Raw genomic sequence first — 19,364 nt, forward strand, 5'->3', positions numbered from 1 at the left:
CCCTGGTACACAGAAAATACCCGAGCTCTGAAGCAAGCTTCCAGAAAATTGGAACGGAAATGGCGCCATACCAAACTGAAAGTCTTCCGACTAGCTTGGAAAGAAAGTAATGTGCAGCACTGAAGAGCCCTTAGACTACTGCAATGCACTACTTTCCGGCTACCCGGATAAAGCACTAAATAAACTTCAGTTAGTGCTAAATACGGCAGCTAGAATCCTGACTAGAACCAAAAAATTTGATCATATTACTCCAGTGCTAGCCTCCCTACACTGGCTTCTTGTCAAAGCAAGGGCTGATTTCAAGGTTTTACTGCTAACCTACAAAGCATGACATGGGCTTGCTCCTACCTATCTCTCTGATTTGGTCCTGCCGTACATACCTACACGTACGCTACGGTCACAAGACGCAGGTCTCCTAATTGTCCCTAGAATTTCTAAGCAAACAGCTGGAGGCAGGGCTTTCTCCTATAGAGCTCCATTTTCATGGAACGGTCTGCCTACCCATGTCAGAGACGCAAACTCGGTCTCAACCTTTAAGTCTTTACTGAAGACTCATCTCTTCAGTGGGTCATATGATTGAGTGTAGTCTGGCCCAGGAGTGGGAAGGTGAACGGAAAGGCTCTGGAGCAACGAACCGCCCTTGCTGTCTCTGCCTGGCCGGTTCCCCTCTTTCCACTGGGATTCTCTGCCTCTAACCCTATTACAGGGGCTGAGTCACTGGCTTACTGGGGCTCTCTCATACCGTCCTGGGGAGGGGTGCGTCACCTGAGTAGGTTGAGTCACTGATGTGATCATCCTGTCTGGGTTGGCGCCCCCCCTTGGGTTGTGCCGTGGCGGAGATCTTTGTGGGCTATGCTCAGCCTTGTCTCAGGATGGTAAGTTGGTGGTTGAAAATATCCCTCTAGTGGTGTGGGGGCTGTGCTTTGGCAAAGTGGGTGGGGTTATATCCTTCCTGTTTGGCCCTGTCCGGGGGTGTCCTCGGATGGGGCCACAGTGTCTCCTGACCCCTCCTGTCTCAGCCTCCAGTATTTATGCTGCAGTAGTTTATGTGTCGGGGGGCTAGGGTCAGTTTGTTATATCTGGAGTGCTTCTCCTGTCCTATTCGGTGTCCTGTGTGAATTTAAGTGTGCTCTCTCTAATTCTCTCTTTCTCTCTTTCTTTCTCTCTCTCGGAGGACCTGAGCCCTAGGACCATGCCTCAGGACTACCTGACATGATGACTCCTTGCTGTCCCCAGTCCACCTGGCCGTGCTGCTGCTCCAGTTTCAACTAACCTGAGCCCTAGGACCATGCCCCAGGACTACCTGACATGATGACTCCTTGCTGTCCCCAGTCCACCTGACCGTGCTGCTGCTCCAGTTTCAACTGTTCTGCCTTATTATTATTCGACCATGCTGGTCATTTATGAACATTTGAACATCTTGGCCATGTTTTGTTATAATCTCCACCCGGCACAGCCATAAGAGGACTGGCCACCCCACATAGCCTGGTTCCTCTCTAGGTTTCTTCCTAGGTTTTGGCCTTTCTAGGGAGTTTTTCCTAGCCACCGTGCTTCTACACCTGCATTGCTTGCTGTTTGGGGTTTTAGGCTGGGTTTCTGTACAGCACTTTGAGATATCAGCTGATGTACGAAGGGCTTTATAAATAAATTTGATTTGATAGACAACACAGTCTGTTTAAACCAATGACACACAAACAATTATACGTTTTCATGTCTTTATTGAACACACCGTGTAAACATTCACAGTGCAGGGTGGGAAAAGTATGTGAACCCTTGGATTTAATAACTTGTTGACCCTTCTTTGGCAGCAATAACCTAAAATAAACGTTTTCTGTAGTTGCGGATCAGACCTACACAATGGGCATTAGGAATTTTGGACCATTCCTCTTTACAAAACTGTTTCAGTTCAGTAACATTCTTGGGATGTCTGGTATGAACCGCTCTCTTGACGTCATGCCACAGCATTTCAATCGGGTTGAGGTCAGGACTCCGTCTGGGCCCCTCCAGAAGGTGTATTTTCTTCTGTTGAAGCCATTCTGTTGTTGATTTATTTCTGTGTTTCGGGTCATTGTCCTGTTGCATCACCCAATTTCTGTTGAGCTTCAATTGGAGGAGAGATAGCCTTACATTCTCCTGCAAAATATCTTGATAAACTTGGGAATTCGTTTTTTGCAAGCTGTCCATGCCCTGAGGCAGAAAAGTAGCTCCAAACCATGATGCTCCCTTCACCATACACCATACAGTCGGGATGAGGATTCGATGTTGGTGTGCTGTGCCTTTTTTCTCCTATGAACACCATTCTTGTTTAGTGTTTTTTTAAGTATCGTAGACGCATCAACAGAGATGTCAGCATGTTCCAGAGATGTCTGTAAGTCTTTTGTGTAAGTTCTTCTTAACTTCATATGGCTGCAGGGGCAGTATTGAGTAGCTTGGATGAAAAGGTGCCCATTATAAACGGCCAGCTCCTCAGTCTCAGTTGCTAATATATGCATATTATTATTAGTATTGGATAGAAAATACTCTAAAGTTTCCAAAACGGTCAAAATATTGTCTGTGAGTATAACAGAACTGATATTGCAGGCGAAACCCTGAGGAAAATCAAAACAGGAAGTGGCTTCTATTTTGAAAACTCCCTTTGCTGGATTTAAAGGGATATGAACCAGATTCCTTTTCCTAGCGCTTCCTCAAGGTGTCAACAGTCTTCAGACATAGTTTCAGGCTTTTATTTTGAAAAATGAGCCAGAACGATAACATCGTGTCAAGTGGTCACATGAGTTTTGCTCATGCAACAGAGTTTGGATAGGTATTACTTTTCCCTCTCCTACTGTGGAACACATTTGCGGTTGATATATTATCGAATATATATTTTAAAAACAACCTGAGGATTGATTATAAAAAACTTTTGACATGTCTCTGTGGACATTATGGAAATTATTTGGAATTTTTGTCTTTGTTGTCGTGACCACTCTTTCCTGTGGATTTCTGAACAAAGGTATTTTGGATATAAAAATTATCTTCATGGAACAAAAGGAACATTTGTTGTGTAACTGGGAGTCTCGTGAGTGAAAACATCCGAAGATCATGAAAGGTAAATTATTAATTTGATTGCTTTTCTGATTTTCGTGACCAAGCTTCCTGATGCTAAGTGTACTTAATGTTTTGTCGTGTGATCGATAAACTTACACAAACGCTTGGATTGCTTTCGCTGTAAAGCATAATTTCGAAATCTGACACGACAGGTGGATTAACAAAAGGCTAAGCTGTGTTTTCCTATATTGGACTTGTGATTTCATGAATATAAATATTTGTAGTAATATTTATTGATTGTAGCGCTATGCTGTTCAGCGGTTGTTGATGACACTTATCCCGATAGGGGGATTGTAGCCGTAACAAGTTTAACCTAATTGAGCATTCTGCTCTGTGCTCTTGCAGTCATCTTTGCAGGACAGCCACTCCTAGGGAGAGTAGCAACAGTGCTGAACTTTCTCCATTTATAGACAATTTGTCTATAAAGGCAAGACGTGAGGCAAGACATGGGATGGGAGACTGCCGAGCCAACCAAGGCAAGAAAACCTCTCGAGCCAGCTAAGGCATGAAAGCCTGATGAACCAGCTGAGCCATCCTCGGTTCCTTCAGCAGTGGCACCCGGACCCGATGTCACCAACCAAAACAAAAAAACTCCCTGATGCTTCCTATATTTGTGTCAGCATTCTGTGTGGACAGACAGATGCTGGGAGACAAGAAGAAGGTACGGGGAGTGAATATTTAATAAATAACAGACGTGAAACGAAACACAGACAGCGTCTGTACAAGGGAAACATAACAACATTAATGCTGACACAGGGCTCAAACTGAGGAATACACAGATATAGAGGAGGCAATCAATAAAGTGATGGGAGTCCAGGTGAGTCCAATGAAGTGTTGTTTAGTGTTTGGTTGCAACTTGCCCAACTGTTCGTTTGTCGGTTTGTTGTTTTTGTTCCAGTATTCATCTTTATTAAAATCATTATGAATACGTACCACGCTGCTCTTTGGTCCTCTTCTCCTTCTCCCGACGACAATCGTTACAGACCATTAATACTGCAGACATGTTTTAGTACCTTTCTCCAGATCTGTGCCTCGACACAAACCTGTCTCAGAGCTCTACGGACAATTCCTTCAACCTCATGGCTTGGTTTTTGGTCTGACATGCAATGTCAACTGTAGGACCTTGTACAAAGAGATCTGGGCCTTTCCAAATCGTGTCCAAACAATTGAATTTACCACAGGTGGACTCCAATCAACTTATAGAAACATCTTAAGTATGATCAATGGAAACTAACTGAGCTCAATTTCGAGGCTTATAGTCTAATGTCGAAAGTTTTCACAATTCCTGACATTTAATCCCAGTAAAAAAATCCCTATTTTAGGTCAGTTAGGATCACCACTTCATTTTAAGAATGTGAAACGTCAGAATAATAGTAGAGATAATTATTTATTTCAGATTTGAATTCTTTCATCACATTCTCAGTGGGTCAGAAGTTTATATACACTCCATTAGTATTTGGTAGCCTTGCCTTTAAATTGTTTTACTTGGGTCAAACGTTTCGGGTAGCCTTCCACAAGCTTCCCATTATAAGTTGGGTGAATTTTGGCCCATTTCTCCTAACAGAGCTGGTGTAACAGGTTTGTAGGCCTCCTTGCTCGCACACGCCTTTTCAGTTCTGCCCACACATTTTCTATAGGATTGAGGTCAGGGCTTTGTGATGGCCACTCCAATACCTTGACATTGTTATCCTTAACTTGTTAAGGTATAGGGAGCAGCATTTCCCTTTTGGATAAATAGCGTGCCCAATTTAAACTTCCTGCTACTCATGCCAAGAATATAAGATATGCATATTATTAGTAGATTTCGATAGAAAACAATCTGAAGTTTCTAAAACTGTTTGAAACATGTCTGTGAGTATAACATAACTTATGTAGCAGGCAAAACCCTGAGGACTAACCGTTCAGATTCTTTTTTTTTTAGGTCTCTGTCTGTTCAGTGAGTTCTCATTGGGAAACAATATTTCTTAGGAACTTGTTTTCAGTTCCTACCGCTTCCACTGGATGTCACCAGTCTTTGAAATTTAGTTGAGGTTAATTCCTTTGTGCAATGAAGAAGTACGGCTATCTAGGAACTGCGTAACACTGTTGAGAGTTGCGCAAGACTTGAAAAGGAGCCTGGTTTGTTGTCTTCCTGTATTGAACACAGATAGACCCATCTTCAATTTGATCGATTATTAACGTTTAAAAATACCTGAAGTTGTATTACAAAAGTAGTTTGAAATGTTTTGGTAAAGTTTACAGGAAACTTTTGAAATATTTTGTAGTGACGTTGCGCAATTTGAAAGCTGTTTTTTTCTGGATCAAACGCGGCAAATAAATGGACATTTTGGATACAGTGGGGAGAACAAGTATTTGATACACTGCCGATTTTGCAGGTTTTCCTACTTACAAAGCATGTAGAGGTCTGTAATTTTTATCATAGTTACACTTTAACTGTGAAAGACAGAATCTAAAACAAAAATCCAGAAAATCACATTGAATGATTTTTAAGTAATTCATTTGCATTTTATTGCATGACATAAGTATTTGATCACCTACCAACCAGTAAGACTTCCGTCTCTCACAGACCTGTTAGTTTTTTATTTAAGAAGCTCTCCTGTTCTCCACTCATTACCCGTATTAACTGCACCTGTTTGAACTTGTTACCTGTATAAAAGACACCTGTCCACACACACAAACAGACTCCAACCTCTCCACAATGGCCAAGAGCAGGGAGCTGTGTAAGGACATCAGGGATAAAATTGTAGACCTGCACAAGGCTGGGATGGGCTACAGGACAATAGGCAAGCAGGTTGGTGAGAAGGCAGCAACTGTTGGCGCAATTATTAGAAAATGGAAGAAGTTCAAGATGAAGGTCAATCACCCTCGGTCTGGGGTTCCATGCAAGATCTCACCTCGTGGGGCATCAATGATCATGAGGAAAATGAGGGATCAGCCCAGAACTATACGACAGGACCTGGTCAATGACCTGAAGAGAGCTGGGACCACAGTCTCAAAGAAAACCATTAGTAACACACTACGCCGTCATGGATTAAAATCCTGCAGCGCACTGCAAGGTCCCCCTATTCAAGACGGCTCATGTCTAGGCCCTTCTGAAGTTTGCCAATGACCATCTGGATGATCCAAAGGAGGAATGGGAGAAGGTCATGTGGTCTAATGAGACAAAAAATATAGCTTTTTGTCTAAACTCCACTCACCGTGTTTGGAGGAAGAAGAAGGATGAGTACAACCCCAAGAACACCATCCCAACCGTGATGCATGGAGGTGGAAACATCATTCTTTGGAGATGCTTTTCTGCAAAGGGGACAGGACGACTGCACCATATTGAGGGGAGGATGAATGAGGCCATGTATTGCGAGATCTTGGCCAACAACCTCCTTCCCTCAGTAAGAGCATTGAAGATGGGCCGTGGCTAGGTCTTCCAGCATGACAACGACCCGAAACACACAGCCAGGGCAACTAACGCGTGGCTCCGTAAGAAGCATCTCAAGGTCCTGGAGTGGCCTAGCCAGTCTCCAGACCTGAACCCAATAGAAAATCTTTGGAGGGAACTGCCCAGCGACAGCCCAGAAACCTGAAGGATCTGGAGAAAGTCTGAATGGAGGAGTGGGCCAAAATCCATGCTGCAGTGTGTGCAAACCTGGCCAAGAACTACAGGAAACGTATGATCTCTGTAATTGCAAACAAAGGTTTCTGTACCAAATATTAAGTTCTGCTTTTCTGATGTATCAAATACTTATGTCATGCAATAAAATGCTAATTAATTACTTAAAAATCATACAATGAGATTTTCTGGATTTTTGTTTTAGATTCCGTCTCTCACAGTTGAAGTGTTCATATGATAAAAATTACAGACCTCTATCTGCTTTGTAAGTAGGAAAACCTGCAAAATCAGCAGTGTATATCAAATACTTTTTCTCCCCACTGTACATATGGACAGAATTAATCGAACAAAAGGACAAATTGTGATGTTTATGGGACATATTGGAGTGCCAACAAAAGAAACTCATCAAAGGTAAGGCACGTTTTATATTTTATTTCTGCATTTTGTGTAGCGCCTGCAGGGTTGAAATATGCTACCCTCTTTGTTTACTGTTGTGCTATCATCAGATAATAGCTTCTTATGCTTTCGCCGAAAAGCCTTTTTAAAATCTGACATGTTGGCTGGATTCACAACAAGTGTAGCTTAATTTAGTATCTTACATGTGTGATTTAATGAAAGTTAGATTTTTATATCATTTTATTTGAATTTGCTGCGCTGCATTTTCCCTGGCTTTTGGCCAAGTGGGACGCAAGCGCCACAAATACCATAAGAAGTTAATGTTTAATCTTAAGGCTCCGCTGGCGGGACACCTGTCGAAACCATCCGGTGAAATTGGAGGACGCGCAATTCAAATAAATAATCGGAATATTAAACATTTATGAACATACAAGTATCTTATATTGTTTAAAAGCTTAACTATGTGTTAATCTAACTGCATTGTCCTATTTGTGATAAACTTTACAGCGAAAGCATACCATGCAATTGTTCAAGGACGGCGGACCACATAAACATATTTTTCAACTAGCACAGGCTTTATAAAATCACAAATTGCGATTAAATAAATCACTTTCTTTTGAAAATCTTCCTCTGTTTACAATCCCAGGGGTCCCAGCTACAACATCAATGGTCATTTTGTTTGATAAATCGTTCTTTATATCCCAAAAAGTCAGTTTAGTTGGTGCCATTGATTTCAGTAATCCACTCGTTCAACATGGAGACAAAGGAGACCTAAAAGCTAAACTTTGTTCAAACAAGTCAAACTACGTTTCTATATGATCCGCAGGTGTCCTAAAATGTAAATAAACTATACTATTTCATACGGAAATAAGTATGTTCAATAGAAAAGTAAAATTAGTAAGCACGCATCCTCTTCATTGCGCAACAACAGACTGATATTGTGCCGGGACTCTTTGTTCAAAAACTCAAGTCTTGCTCGTTTTTGAAGAAACAAGCCTGAAAAATGAACAAAGACTGTTGACATCTAGTGGAAGCCATATGAATTGCAATCTGGGAGCTGGAATTACATAAAACCCATAGCTTTCCATTATAAGAGCCTGGGAGCTACAAAATATAATTCTGGTTGGTTTTTCTTTGGATTTCTGCCTGCCATATCAATTGTGTTATAGTCTCATACATTATGTTAACATTTCTACAAACGTCAAAGTGTTTTCTATCCAATGGTATAAATGATATGCAATTCCTGGCTTCTGGGCCTGAGTAACAGGCAGTTTACTTTGGGCATGTCATTCAGGCGGAAATTCAGAAAAAAATGACTCTAAAGGCACAGTTTTAGGCACAGTCAACTTGGTGTATGTAAACTTCTGACCCACTGGAATTGTGATGCTATAAGTGAAATAATCTGTCTGTTACAATTGTTGGAACAATTACTTGTGTCATGCACAAAGAAGTCATTTGTGGAATGGTGGAAAAATTAGTTTGAATGACTCCAACCTTTGTGTATGTAAACTTCAACTGAATACAGTACCAGTCAAAAGTCTGGACACACCTTCTCATTCAAGGCTGACCTTTATGTCTTAAAGTAATGATAGACTGTCATTTCTCTTTGCTTATTTGAGCTGTTCTTGACATATTATGGGCTTGGTCTTTTACCAAACAGGGCTATATTCTGTATACCAACCCTACCTTGTCACAACACAGTTGATCAGCTCAAATGCATTAAGAAGGATATAAATTCCACAGAAAGAAAGGCACACCTGTTCATTTAAATGCACTCCAGGTGACTTCTTCATGAAACTGGTTGAGAGAATGCCAAGTCTGTTCAAGCTGTCATCAAGCTACTTTGAAGAATCTAAAATCTAAAATCTATTTTGATTTGTTTAACACTTTTTTTGGTTACTTCTACTTACTATTCCATATGTGTTATTTCATAGTTTTGACGTCTTCACTATTATTCTACAATGTAGAAAATAGTAAAAATAAAGAAAAACCCTTGAATGAGTAGGTGTGTTCAAACTTTTGACTGGTACCCTATACATTAAAAAACAAAGGAAAGCGTGGAGATAAAATACTGTATCTTTCCTTTAAGACCACTTTACTAGTTTGCCTGGGAATTTTCCAAGGTTACCTTCTTGCCCAGCCCTGCCTTTATGCCTAAGGTTAGCGACAATTACAATTGTCTCAACTTGGAGCGTGTGGCTTTCCTCCTGCCGCCTTTGCCTTCTATAGAAGGGGAGCGGCTACACCATTTGTGTCCAGTACTCACGTTGCGCATATACAGTACTTTAATTATATGTATCACATCCGGCCATGATTGGGAGTCTCATTGGGCAGTGCACAATTGGAATTGGCCCAGCGTCGTCCGGGTTTGGCCGGGGTAGGCCGTTATTGTAAAAAATAATTTGTTCTTAACTGACTTGCCTGGTTAAATAAAGGCTAAATAAAACAAATACAAATAAAACATTTGGGAGCGCTTTGCGCAAGAGCAACAAACTCTTTGTGTCCTGGATCCCTCCCTGCAAGGGGAGACCCCTTTCTTATCAACGGTTATCACATTGGTTTGTGGAAGTGATTGCAATTTATTGGCCTATAATAGCAAGGGATTACAGCCTCTGTAGGGCCTGAGGTCTGCATACTTTTTTACTAAACATTCCATCATAAATAGTATGCGGCGATGAGTACATACGATCGGAGAGCATCTGCGATACGTGAGTTGGCCATATCCCGCTAGTGATATGTCAAAACAAATAATTGAAAGAGAACTGAAGGTGACTTGCTCAACCCCGGTTCTAAGGTACCACATTCACGAATTCACAAGACTGTGAGGATGTTGGTTATGCTTGATAATGATCAGAGGGGCAGGAGGGTGGCTGTTCAGTATGAGGGGAGTGGCTCCCTCATTCTCCATTTGCCATGTCTGTCTCCTAAAGAAGTGCATGATTAGTTCTTTGAGCTGCTTAGAGATTCTGGTGAATCCCACTAGTGAGAAGTCTCACTTTTATTATCAGAGAACAGGGGTTACACAAGTAACCTTCATTTTTCTGAAGGCTTGTCATCTGATTGGATTGTCTGACTCTTCTCTCTATCATGATCAATACATTCACTGTTTTCACAGACTCTGTGGGATTGTTATGGCATGGTTATAATATTTTCAAAGAGGCTACAGGCACCACATGGTCTTACAAGAAACAAGATATCCAGCATACAGGTCTGCGCATACACAGACCCCAGAGAGTTGAATCCCATCTCAACCTGTTTTTGAGTAATGATGCAGGCAAAAGGCAGGTGGTCTCCTACAAAGGACAAATATTGGCAAAGCAGCAGGACTGTCTTTGTCCACAGTGTGGAAGCTCACTTAGTACTCTCTCTCTCTCTCTCTGTGTGTGAGAGACATGCAGATGCACGAAGACAGACAGTCAGAGTGAGGGAGAGAGAGCTCTGTGTGAACTGTTGATTGAATCAAGGTGATTGTGATGTTTTTATATAGGTCCCTCTTGAGGAAGGCTTGGGTCATTACCAGTAGTCCAAATACCACCCAATAGACAGAGCCACAAGCCGCATCCGAATTCCCATACTAGCGTACTACATACTTAAACTGCATAGTATGTACTCATCGTCACGTACTATTTATTACGTAATGTTTAGTAAAAAGTATGCAGTATGCCACGGCTATGGATTCGGATATATAACTGGCTAGCTAGGTTAAATATGAAGTTGCCGCTCAACAACATCAAGCTTATCAGATATTCAGTTAACTTCAAATCCTACTAAAGCAGGATTGCACTGTTGGTGTGAAACTCCCGAAAAGTTTACAATGCATTCATACAACCTGAGAAGCCAAAATGATTGACATTGAAATGTCACATACTATTTTTCTCATACTCAAATGGCGGACAATTTAGGATGCTAGTATTGGTGTTTGGACTGCCACTAAACAGAGTTTGGCATACTAATCTATGTGTTTGCAACACATTTCTTTGACAATAACAGTATTTGGGGGGATTTGTTGTTGTTGTTGCCAGATATAAAATTGTGATCTTTCAATAGAAGTTTAAAAGTCGGAGTTTGCCAAACACTTCAACTAGGCTACTCATGCCAGTAAGAACAAACAGATGATAGCTTTGCCTTATAATAATTCAAATATACTTTATTGGAGTGTGTAAATGAGTTACCTATGAAGTCCAGTATTGTTGACCATGTAGCACAGTCCAGAAAGTGTTCTCAATGCGAGCCCCATAATTTCACCATGTCCGGGTCTCCATCATCTTTCAGTCAAATTTGTACGAGACACAGGATACATTTTTTTCACCAAAGGAATACTGAAAGTTAAATGACAGTTGATTTCATACTGTGTCTTCCACACATCCAGTCAGTCTTCAAAGTCTACATGATATCATCAGGTTTATTTATCAGACATACACATAGAATAGAATATAACAAAGTCCATATGATATAATATAAGAGTCCTTATGATATAATGTAAGAGTCCATATGATATAATGAGTCCTTATGATATTGTCAGTAAAGGTCTATTAATATAACAGACAGAAAGTATGATGATCAGTAGTATAATTATTTTGGCAGTGATACTCAACATCAATAACATGATCAAAACAATAACGGTAATAATATCAATGATTATGATTATAATTTTTCTTAGAAAGTACGGCGGAATATTCCGAAAACATCTAAAGAGAAACACATACTGTATATATTTGTATACATTCACTTTATTGCAAGAAGGTTTTCCTAAAGCAAGCATATGATTTTTCACTTTTTTATTTGCATAGTTCAAGCATTTTGTGTATTTTTCGCCAAAATAGCAACAGTTGATGTTATTATTAAGATATACGTAGTTGAAATGGGAAATATGTACATAGACCAATGTGCTAAATCTTTCCACATCATTATTAGCCATAAATGCTACATTTTTTATCAAATATTGGACACCCCGTATTTGGCTGTTTTGTGTTTCTCAACACATTATGAGGCCAATTGTTCCAAAAATACCAATATTTTCAAAATCATCTTTAAACCAGGGCCTTCAAGACAAATCTTAAAAGCAAATTAAAAAAATATTTTAGCAATAATCATTTTCCCCCAATATTGTGAAAAACGCAAAACATTCCTGATTACATGCTAAAAATGTAACCTGTCGCTGAAACCTTATTTTAGTCATCAAATACCCATGAGTCTAAAAAAATATGTACTGCATCTTTTGACCTTAGTTGTCCCTTTCTCAAACAAGAAAAAAATATAACTATTTTCTTCAGACTTTTTTTTATTTTTTATAATAATAATCTGCTGTGTACACTAATGTTTCCCTTGCCTCCAAACATGATGGCTTGAGTCTGAAGAAAGACATCCTCTTATACAGACACAGCATTGCCTCTGAGCCAATATTACAAAGGGGGAGAAACGGATGGATGGAGGAAAAAAGACAGAGAAGGAGAGATGGGTGGATTGCGAGGGAGGAATGTAGACAGGAATAGAAAGGGCTGCGCTTTCAGAGGGCCACAGGTTCAATCTGGAGACGCTAACAGTGATCGACTGACAAACAAAATGTTCCTTATTAAGAGACAGCCAAAATGCAAAGGATGGGTCGGCAACTTATATTAGAGGACAGGAGGACGACGAGGATGTTGCACATACCTGCACCATGATACATCCTCCACTTAGAATGTGGAGTGACTTGTCATATACGTGTATAATATATGAGCTCCTCCAACCCTGACCAGGACAGCAATATGTCTATATATTTCTGTGTCGATCTATCTCTCACCCAAAGTGGTTGATCACGTTAGAAGTGATGGTTCATAGAAAAATAATTAGATGTATTTTGAGAGGTAAAAACGTATTGATCAGAATAAACGATCTCTATATGCTAAAAAAGGTTCAGTCTTCAACATAGCACTGTATAATATTAGGGATATGATACATGTAGGATGCATTTAGCTTTCTGATATGTACACACTGTAAGTTGGCTGTGATGCAGGTTGCTGGCCCATCTTAACACAAACAAGTGTTTCAACCAGCAGACTTATTCTAAGGTCACTTCTTTTTTTTTTTTACTGACGTCTTTCCACATACTATATACTGTACTGTATATATATATATGTATATATATAAATGTAGATATAGAGAGATTTTATCTACACATGTATCTATTGACATACTGTACCACTGAAGTAAGGTCTTATAGCAGTGAGAGAACTAAGAGGAGTCCAATGGCTTTAATGCCAATGGTGTGTGGGCTGTACTCACATCAAGACACACAGTTACCAGAGAACTAACAGCGGTTTCAGAGTGAGGCAGGATAGGTCTTCCTGCAGACAGTCACACACATACACATATAAGTCCCAACCAGCCCTGGGTGTAGGACGGGAAAGGGGACAGAGGGGGTGTAGCCTAGCCTGGAGAAAAGGTTGGGAGGCAGGCGTCACAGTGGGTTGGGTGTTCAATAGGTGTGTTCCTCACCTGGGATGAGAGGTGTTGGAAGGAATCGAAGGGAGACTCATGCAAACACTGCTGTACACCAATTTCCTGCGACCACTGTATTGAGGGGGGGGGGTACTTTCATACAGTACAGCTCTCCCACTAATGGCCTCTGAAGACGACGCCAGGAAGTCGAAGGGCAAGGGCTGTTTAACTGAGTTTGAAACAATTACCTAGGAGCCAATCAGAGACAAAACAACATTGGCCATTTCCTGTTGTGTCAGGGTTTCCCCAAACTCGATCCTGAATCAGCTGTTTAGTGCTAGGGCAAAAAACAAAATGTCCACCCAGGGGGGCCCAAGGATCGAGTTTGGGAAACCCTATGTTATGTTACTGTTCCCACTCCTATCTCTCTTTATGGTTCTTGAACTACCATCTGTCCGTCTCCTCTTCTGTGACCATTTCCTGTTACACTGTAACATCAGCCTCTGATTGGTTCTACTGCTCTCTGCACCAATAAGAAGCTCTCACTCCCCAGTCCCTCTTCCTGAAGTCCAGCACCGGCAGTCCTAATCCCTCTTCATCTTAACAGAGATCCGTGCATCACGTACGTTAAGTCCCCTCCTGAACCGTTCAGTCACAGAACTCTACTGTCCTGGGCTTCTAGTCTCTGTGGACCTTCTAATCTCTCTATAGCATACACCTTTCCTGAGCTGAGTAACGGAGAAAAACTGTTGAAACAGTCTCACTGTCAGTGTAGCATGGAGGAGAGCATGTTTGAGTGCTGTATACACCCCCTGGTTTCTGGCTAGCTTAGTAGTATCAAATGCTGTGTCAAACGCATCATCCCCAAAATAGTGAAACATGACAGCATTGTGTTTTATTTGCATTTGTTTAGTTTGCGTTACCTGCCCTTACAGAGAAGCTATTTTCTGCCAGGCCTAGACTAAGAAGAATTGTGTAAGTGTGGTGAAGGATAGAGAGAGAGTGGAGGGAGCCGTTATAGACCCCCTTGTGGTGGGAGGTGTGGGCCTCCATCATAGTCTGTTTGCCTTGAAAAAGTCCTCAGGTGGTCAACTTCCCAAACTTCCTGTGACCGCCTCATGTTTCCGGTTGTGTTGTTGTGGAGGTCATTGGGTTTATACACCGGCGGGCAGATGGTCTGGGAGATTAACCAGTTTCTTTGGGCATTTTTTTTATATTCCAGTGGATCCTCAGAAGGACGCTCCGTCAAACTTGACGGCAGCCAGAGCTTGAGCTAGAGATGAAAGAGAGCGAGATGAGAGAGAGAAAACATTCTTTAATCCCAGTAAAACTCACTTTTACAAAACACTCAAACAAAGACACAATGAAAATTGAAAGCAGAGAAAGGAAATGTTTCCAGACTCAGATGAGTTGCCTTTCTGCTATTTGTTTGTGTGACTCTCTAAATGCTTATTTGACCACAGGACAACTCTCTGTGCTGCCTCATTTTGGTAAACCACTCCACTTCAGGCCAGTTTGTTCCAATCACTGCTGAGGGTTCTGTCGTTGAGTACAGGATGTGCCCCTTTTATCTTTAAGAGTGGTTATTGAGGGGACTCAATAGATGTTACAACAAGGCTGAGAAAGCTGCAGTGCAACATCGACTTGAGTCATTTTCCACTGAACATACTCTGCATGGTTGCAATTTGGGTACAAGTCCACAATGGTGCTTTTCACCTTTTTACTTGTTAGAAATTACTGCTCTGTCGGAACTAGAAGCACAAGCATTTCGCTACACTCGCATTAACATCTGCTAACCATATGTATGTGACCAATATCATTTGATTTGATGAACTAACATCAGCTTGAAAACAACAACAATGGTAATAGAAAGCCATTGAAGTGGGACCGCCACTTTATATAATACATTTAGAATCAAACCGTTTGGTGTGAGTATGCAGACAACAGACCCTGAACACCATGAATCAAGCAGAAAGACATTAGGTTGGAACTAACGATACTACCCGAGGACTTCAAGCTCTTTTACGGTATTGCATTGTTGTGCCATTTGTTCAAGTCTGCATTCAATTTGTGCACCTGGGTTTTGGGAAGGGCCATGTGTGACCCTACCAATGTTTAAAAGTAAGGCGGATATCTCAAGATGTTTTTGCCAATATCTCAAGTTGTTTTTGTCAAACACAATGCGGGGAAGTAAATCAGGATCGTTTGTGAGCTGTATGTTTTTGTCCAGGAATGACAGGACCGTGATTATGGTGATTATGGTCATAACCAAGCACATAAGCTAATGAAAAATGACAGAAACGATCTGACATTTGATCTCCGCTGGTCCAAATGGTGCTGACAGGAAGCTTGATCCTCCTATTAGTTTAATGAGACAGCTGTTAGCTTCAAGTCTGAAACAGCAGTTTATCATTATTGCCATTTATTGCTGAGTATGTGTTGGACGTGGCAGCCTGGCTTCATTCAAAGAACATAGCTCTAAATTGACTGGTCCCTGGCAGAGGCCCCATCTTGAATTGCCCCTGCTTAGCACTACTAATTTAACCCTGTGTACAAGTACAGGGTAGCTAACTTCACATCTGAGTCAGCTGTCTGCACTCTCTCTAACAGCGTCATTTCAGTCTCACTTCCTCTCCGTGTCCTACATCAGCACAAGCTGAGAGACAGATAATCCCGACTTCAGGGGGAGGCATCCACAAATCTTCAAGGGATATTTTACTGGTAGTAATATACGATTGTCATACGGTTATTTCGGTTTAGTAAACATAAATATTGTGTTAGCACTGTTCATTGAGAGCATTCCAAACCAGTTTTCAGTTAATAAAACAATTGAGTAAAGCAGATAGCAATACAATTTCCACTTGCTGCCATTGGTCAAGACATCACATGAGTGAAAAACTAAGATGCCTGCCCAAACCAGGAGAGGTGAAGGAGGAGGTGTGAGGTAGGAGGTGGGGACCAGGGAGGGGGTGAAGAGGGAGGGGGGGAGGGGGTGGCAGGTGTGGTTGGTGGGCGGGGACTCACCTTCACAGACTCACACCTTCATGATGTGAACGGAGTCGGAGAAGTCGGTGGAGGACGGGGGAGGGGCCAGGTTGGTCGGGGAGGCGGGGAGGCTGGGGGCGCACTGGGCTGGAATGGAATGGGGGTGTGAGGTGAGAACGAGCAAAACAAATAGCAAAACATGAAGGTGTAAAGCAATAATAAAGGGTTGAGGCAGCTACAACAGGGAGGACTGTGCACTCACTCCACCCCACAAGCATAACAGGATATGGTTATGCTTGTGGGGATACATCTGTAGGGATATGGTGCTAAGCCTGTATAGCTTTGTACTGCGTAAGCAATAGAATGTTGCACGGAAGAAATTGTTACACCTGGATCTGGAGTTTGACTACACACATTCAGAAGACTTTATAAAATGAAGCAGTTTGAACAGCTGTTACCTAGATTACATTGACAAAGTAAACGCTTGTAACGACAGAAAGCATGAACGTAAGTAACAAATTGTAGGTAAACTTGCAGAATATATGTGGATAGGATATTATGACTATAAAGATAATATGGTTGAACATTTTGCAAAGTGCTTTTCTGGACGCAAGATAAAACAAAGTCTGCGATCTGGCACCAGCAGCGTAACAGATACGTGGTACTGAACTCTGTGCAGCTGGACAATAACAGTATCTGTCCAGTCAAGGGTGGACCATGCTCAAAGGTATGGTTTTAAGACGGATAGCAGGCAGCACACAGTATGATTGAATACTTAAGAGTCCTATGAGACTTGATAAAAAAAATTAAAAATGTTTTCCTTCATGTCATCACTTTACATTGACAAATTTATGTTCAATTTCCCATGATCATAATCTGTGATGACTATGCATAAGTGATATGTGGTTGGTTGTGCTAGGGTAGAGACAGAGATAGTGATATGTTTTAAGCGGTGAGAAATTGTGCTGTAGTTTTCAGAAAAAAAAAAGTCAATCTCACTATTCATGGGTTGCACCTCCACCACTCATTCATGTCATGTCATTGTTATGAACGTTCTTAAGATTCCTCCAGCATACTGGTGCCAAAAGGGCTACTGGGGGCGTTGCTCCAGTGGGGTTATAGTTGACCACACACGGCTATTGCTTTAAAGTATTTAAAACAGTTGGATGACTTAATTTCAGTAAGCAATAATAGTGTAACGACCCTGGGTTTATAAGCGCGGATATCGACTCAGCCGTATGAACATGCTTTTGGGGCAAAGTCGATTGCGCGCTGGATTTCGGGCTTGAAGGTCGAGGGTTCGATGCCTGCTCCCTGCCTGTTTCATTACAATATGATAAATACCTTTAATGGCGTTAGCATACTTTACCCCAATATTTTTGTAATTCAGTGATATTCATTCTCACAGCAATTATTAATTCATCCAGCCAGTTGTGGTTAAGAAAACATTAATGCATAGTGATAGGCTTTGCGAAGTGATGGGACATGCCTTGCAAAGTTTAGAACTGCCACAAAGATGGTAACAGCCTAGTAACAGGCGCTGCCTAGCAACCATCACTTTGAAGCATCACATTGCATTGCTTATGCCGGATTTGGCTACAACAAGTTATTTTTTGGGGGGGTGCAACAAGTGTAAATCCTGCTACCAAAGTCATATCTACGCCGAACCATTATTTAGGACCAACTTTTTTATGCACAGCTGGTGCAAACCACTCCTGGTGTACAGTCACTGAAGAGGGGCTAAGGAATCTAAAGTACACTATAGTGGCCTGGACATATGATGTCATTGCTAAAGTGGGCAAATAATTAGTAGGAAACCACTTTTTCATCATTATGATGTCGTCAAATGTACTTTAAAGGAATGGAAATGTTACCATTAGCTAATTAAGTTCATCAAATGCAGCAATGCTAATGTTAGCTAGCTACAATCCGATGCTGTCCCCTCAGTCTTAGCTAGCGAGATAAAGTGCTACTCCATCTAAAGGCAATCTGGTGATGACAAAAGGTTGTCATACTCATTATTTGCCAACTTTTGACACGTCATCGTGTTTCCAAGCCCCTGTAATGCACTTTAGATAAAATCTTCATCAGCGTCAATTGAGAATGCATTGAGAAGAATACTCAGTTGGGCGTTGAGTCCTAAAACAATATTGTGGTCAAACGTGCATCGCATGGACAGAAGTGGACTAGTGAAACAGACAGCGAGACAGCAGGAACTAGAGATAACAGTTTGGTAAATCTTCCCTGCTGGCACCATACTTTCCACAACAATGCATTCTTATTTGGATTTCTCAATGGAAGATTATCATTTTAGAACGCTTGGTGGTAACATGGCGACATTACAGATTCTAAATCTTGGTTCATCTGAGTTGATCATATCTCTGTTAATCTATTGCTCTGGGGACAGGGACAGGTAACATGTGGCATTGTCTTTGGATGCCCTGTGAAATGACAAGGTTTATGAACCCTTTTTGTAGGAGAGGATACAGATACAGAATAGCAATGAGTGTAACTGTGACCAGTTTTTTTTCTTCATTTAATGCACTGTGTCGCAAGCTCTAGCAAAATGTTTTGTAATGGAAAATGTACCGCAAAGACAACGAGAGTTTCATAGTAGACAAATTCAGGTAGGTTTCTCCCCATTTCATCCCAATTGCTCCCTTTGGTTTCTAGTGAAAACACCCCAGGTGTACACTACAGCACACGGTGAGGAACTAAGGGTGTGGCTGGTTTGGGTTAGGTAGTAGTTGAGTAGTGGACAGTGGATAGTGGAGTATATTGCAGTACAGCAGACAATGAGGGAGTGAAGGAGTGTGGTTGGCTGGGTTTAAGCAGCGGATATTTTGCAGACATTTGACAGTGAGATGTAACT

General features: G+C 41.3%; 1 protein-coding gene across 50 annotated transcripts in view; it reads right to left on the reverse strand.

Moving 5' to 3' along the window:
• Nucleotides 1-11,469: 11,469 nt before the first annotated feature.
• Nucleotides 11,470-19,364, reverse strand: part of plekha6 (pleckstrin homology domain containing A6) — a 172,192-nt gene continuing 164,297 nt past the window's right edge. For all 50 annotated transcript variants that reach the window (XM_090205348.1, XM_090205341.1, XM_090205346.1 and 47 more), the window contains 2 exons: nt 16,532-16,639; nt 11,470-14,780 (listed from right to left, as the gene is read on the reverse strand). In XM_090205348.1, coding sequence (XP_090061474.1) covers nt 16,542-16,639 — 98 coding nt within the window. In that variant the 3' untranslated portion in view covers nt 11,470-14,780; nt 16,532-16,541. The remainder of the gene's footprint in view (nt 14,781-16,531; nt 16,640-19,364) is intronic.

This window comes from Oncorhynchus mykiss, chromosome 17, assembly GCF_057628025.1.
Source record: "Oncorhynchus mykiss isolate SJ-2025 chromosome 17, ASM5762802v1, whole genome shotgun sequence".
Taxonomy (NCBI): Eukaryota; Metazoa; Chordata; class Actinopteri; order Salmoniformes; family Salmonidae; genus Oncorhynchus; species Oncorhynchus mykiss.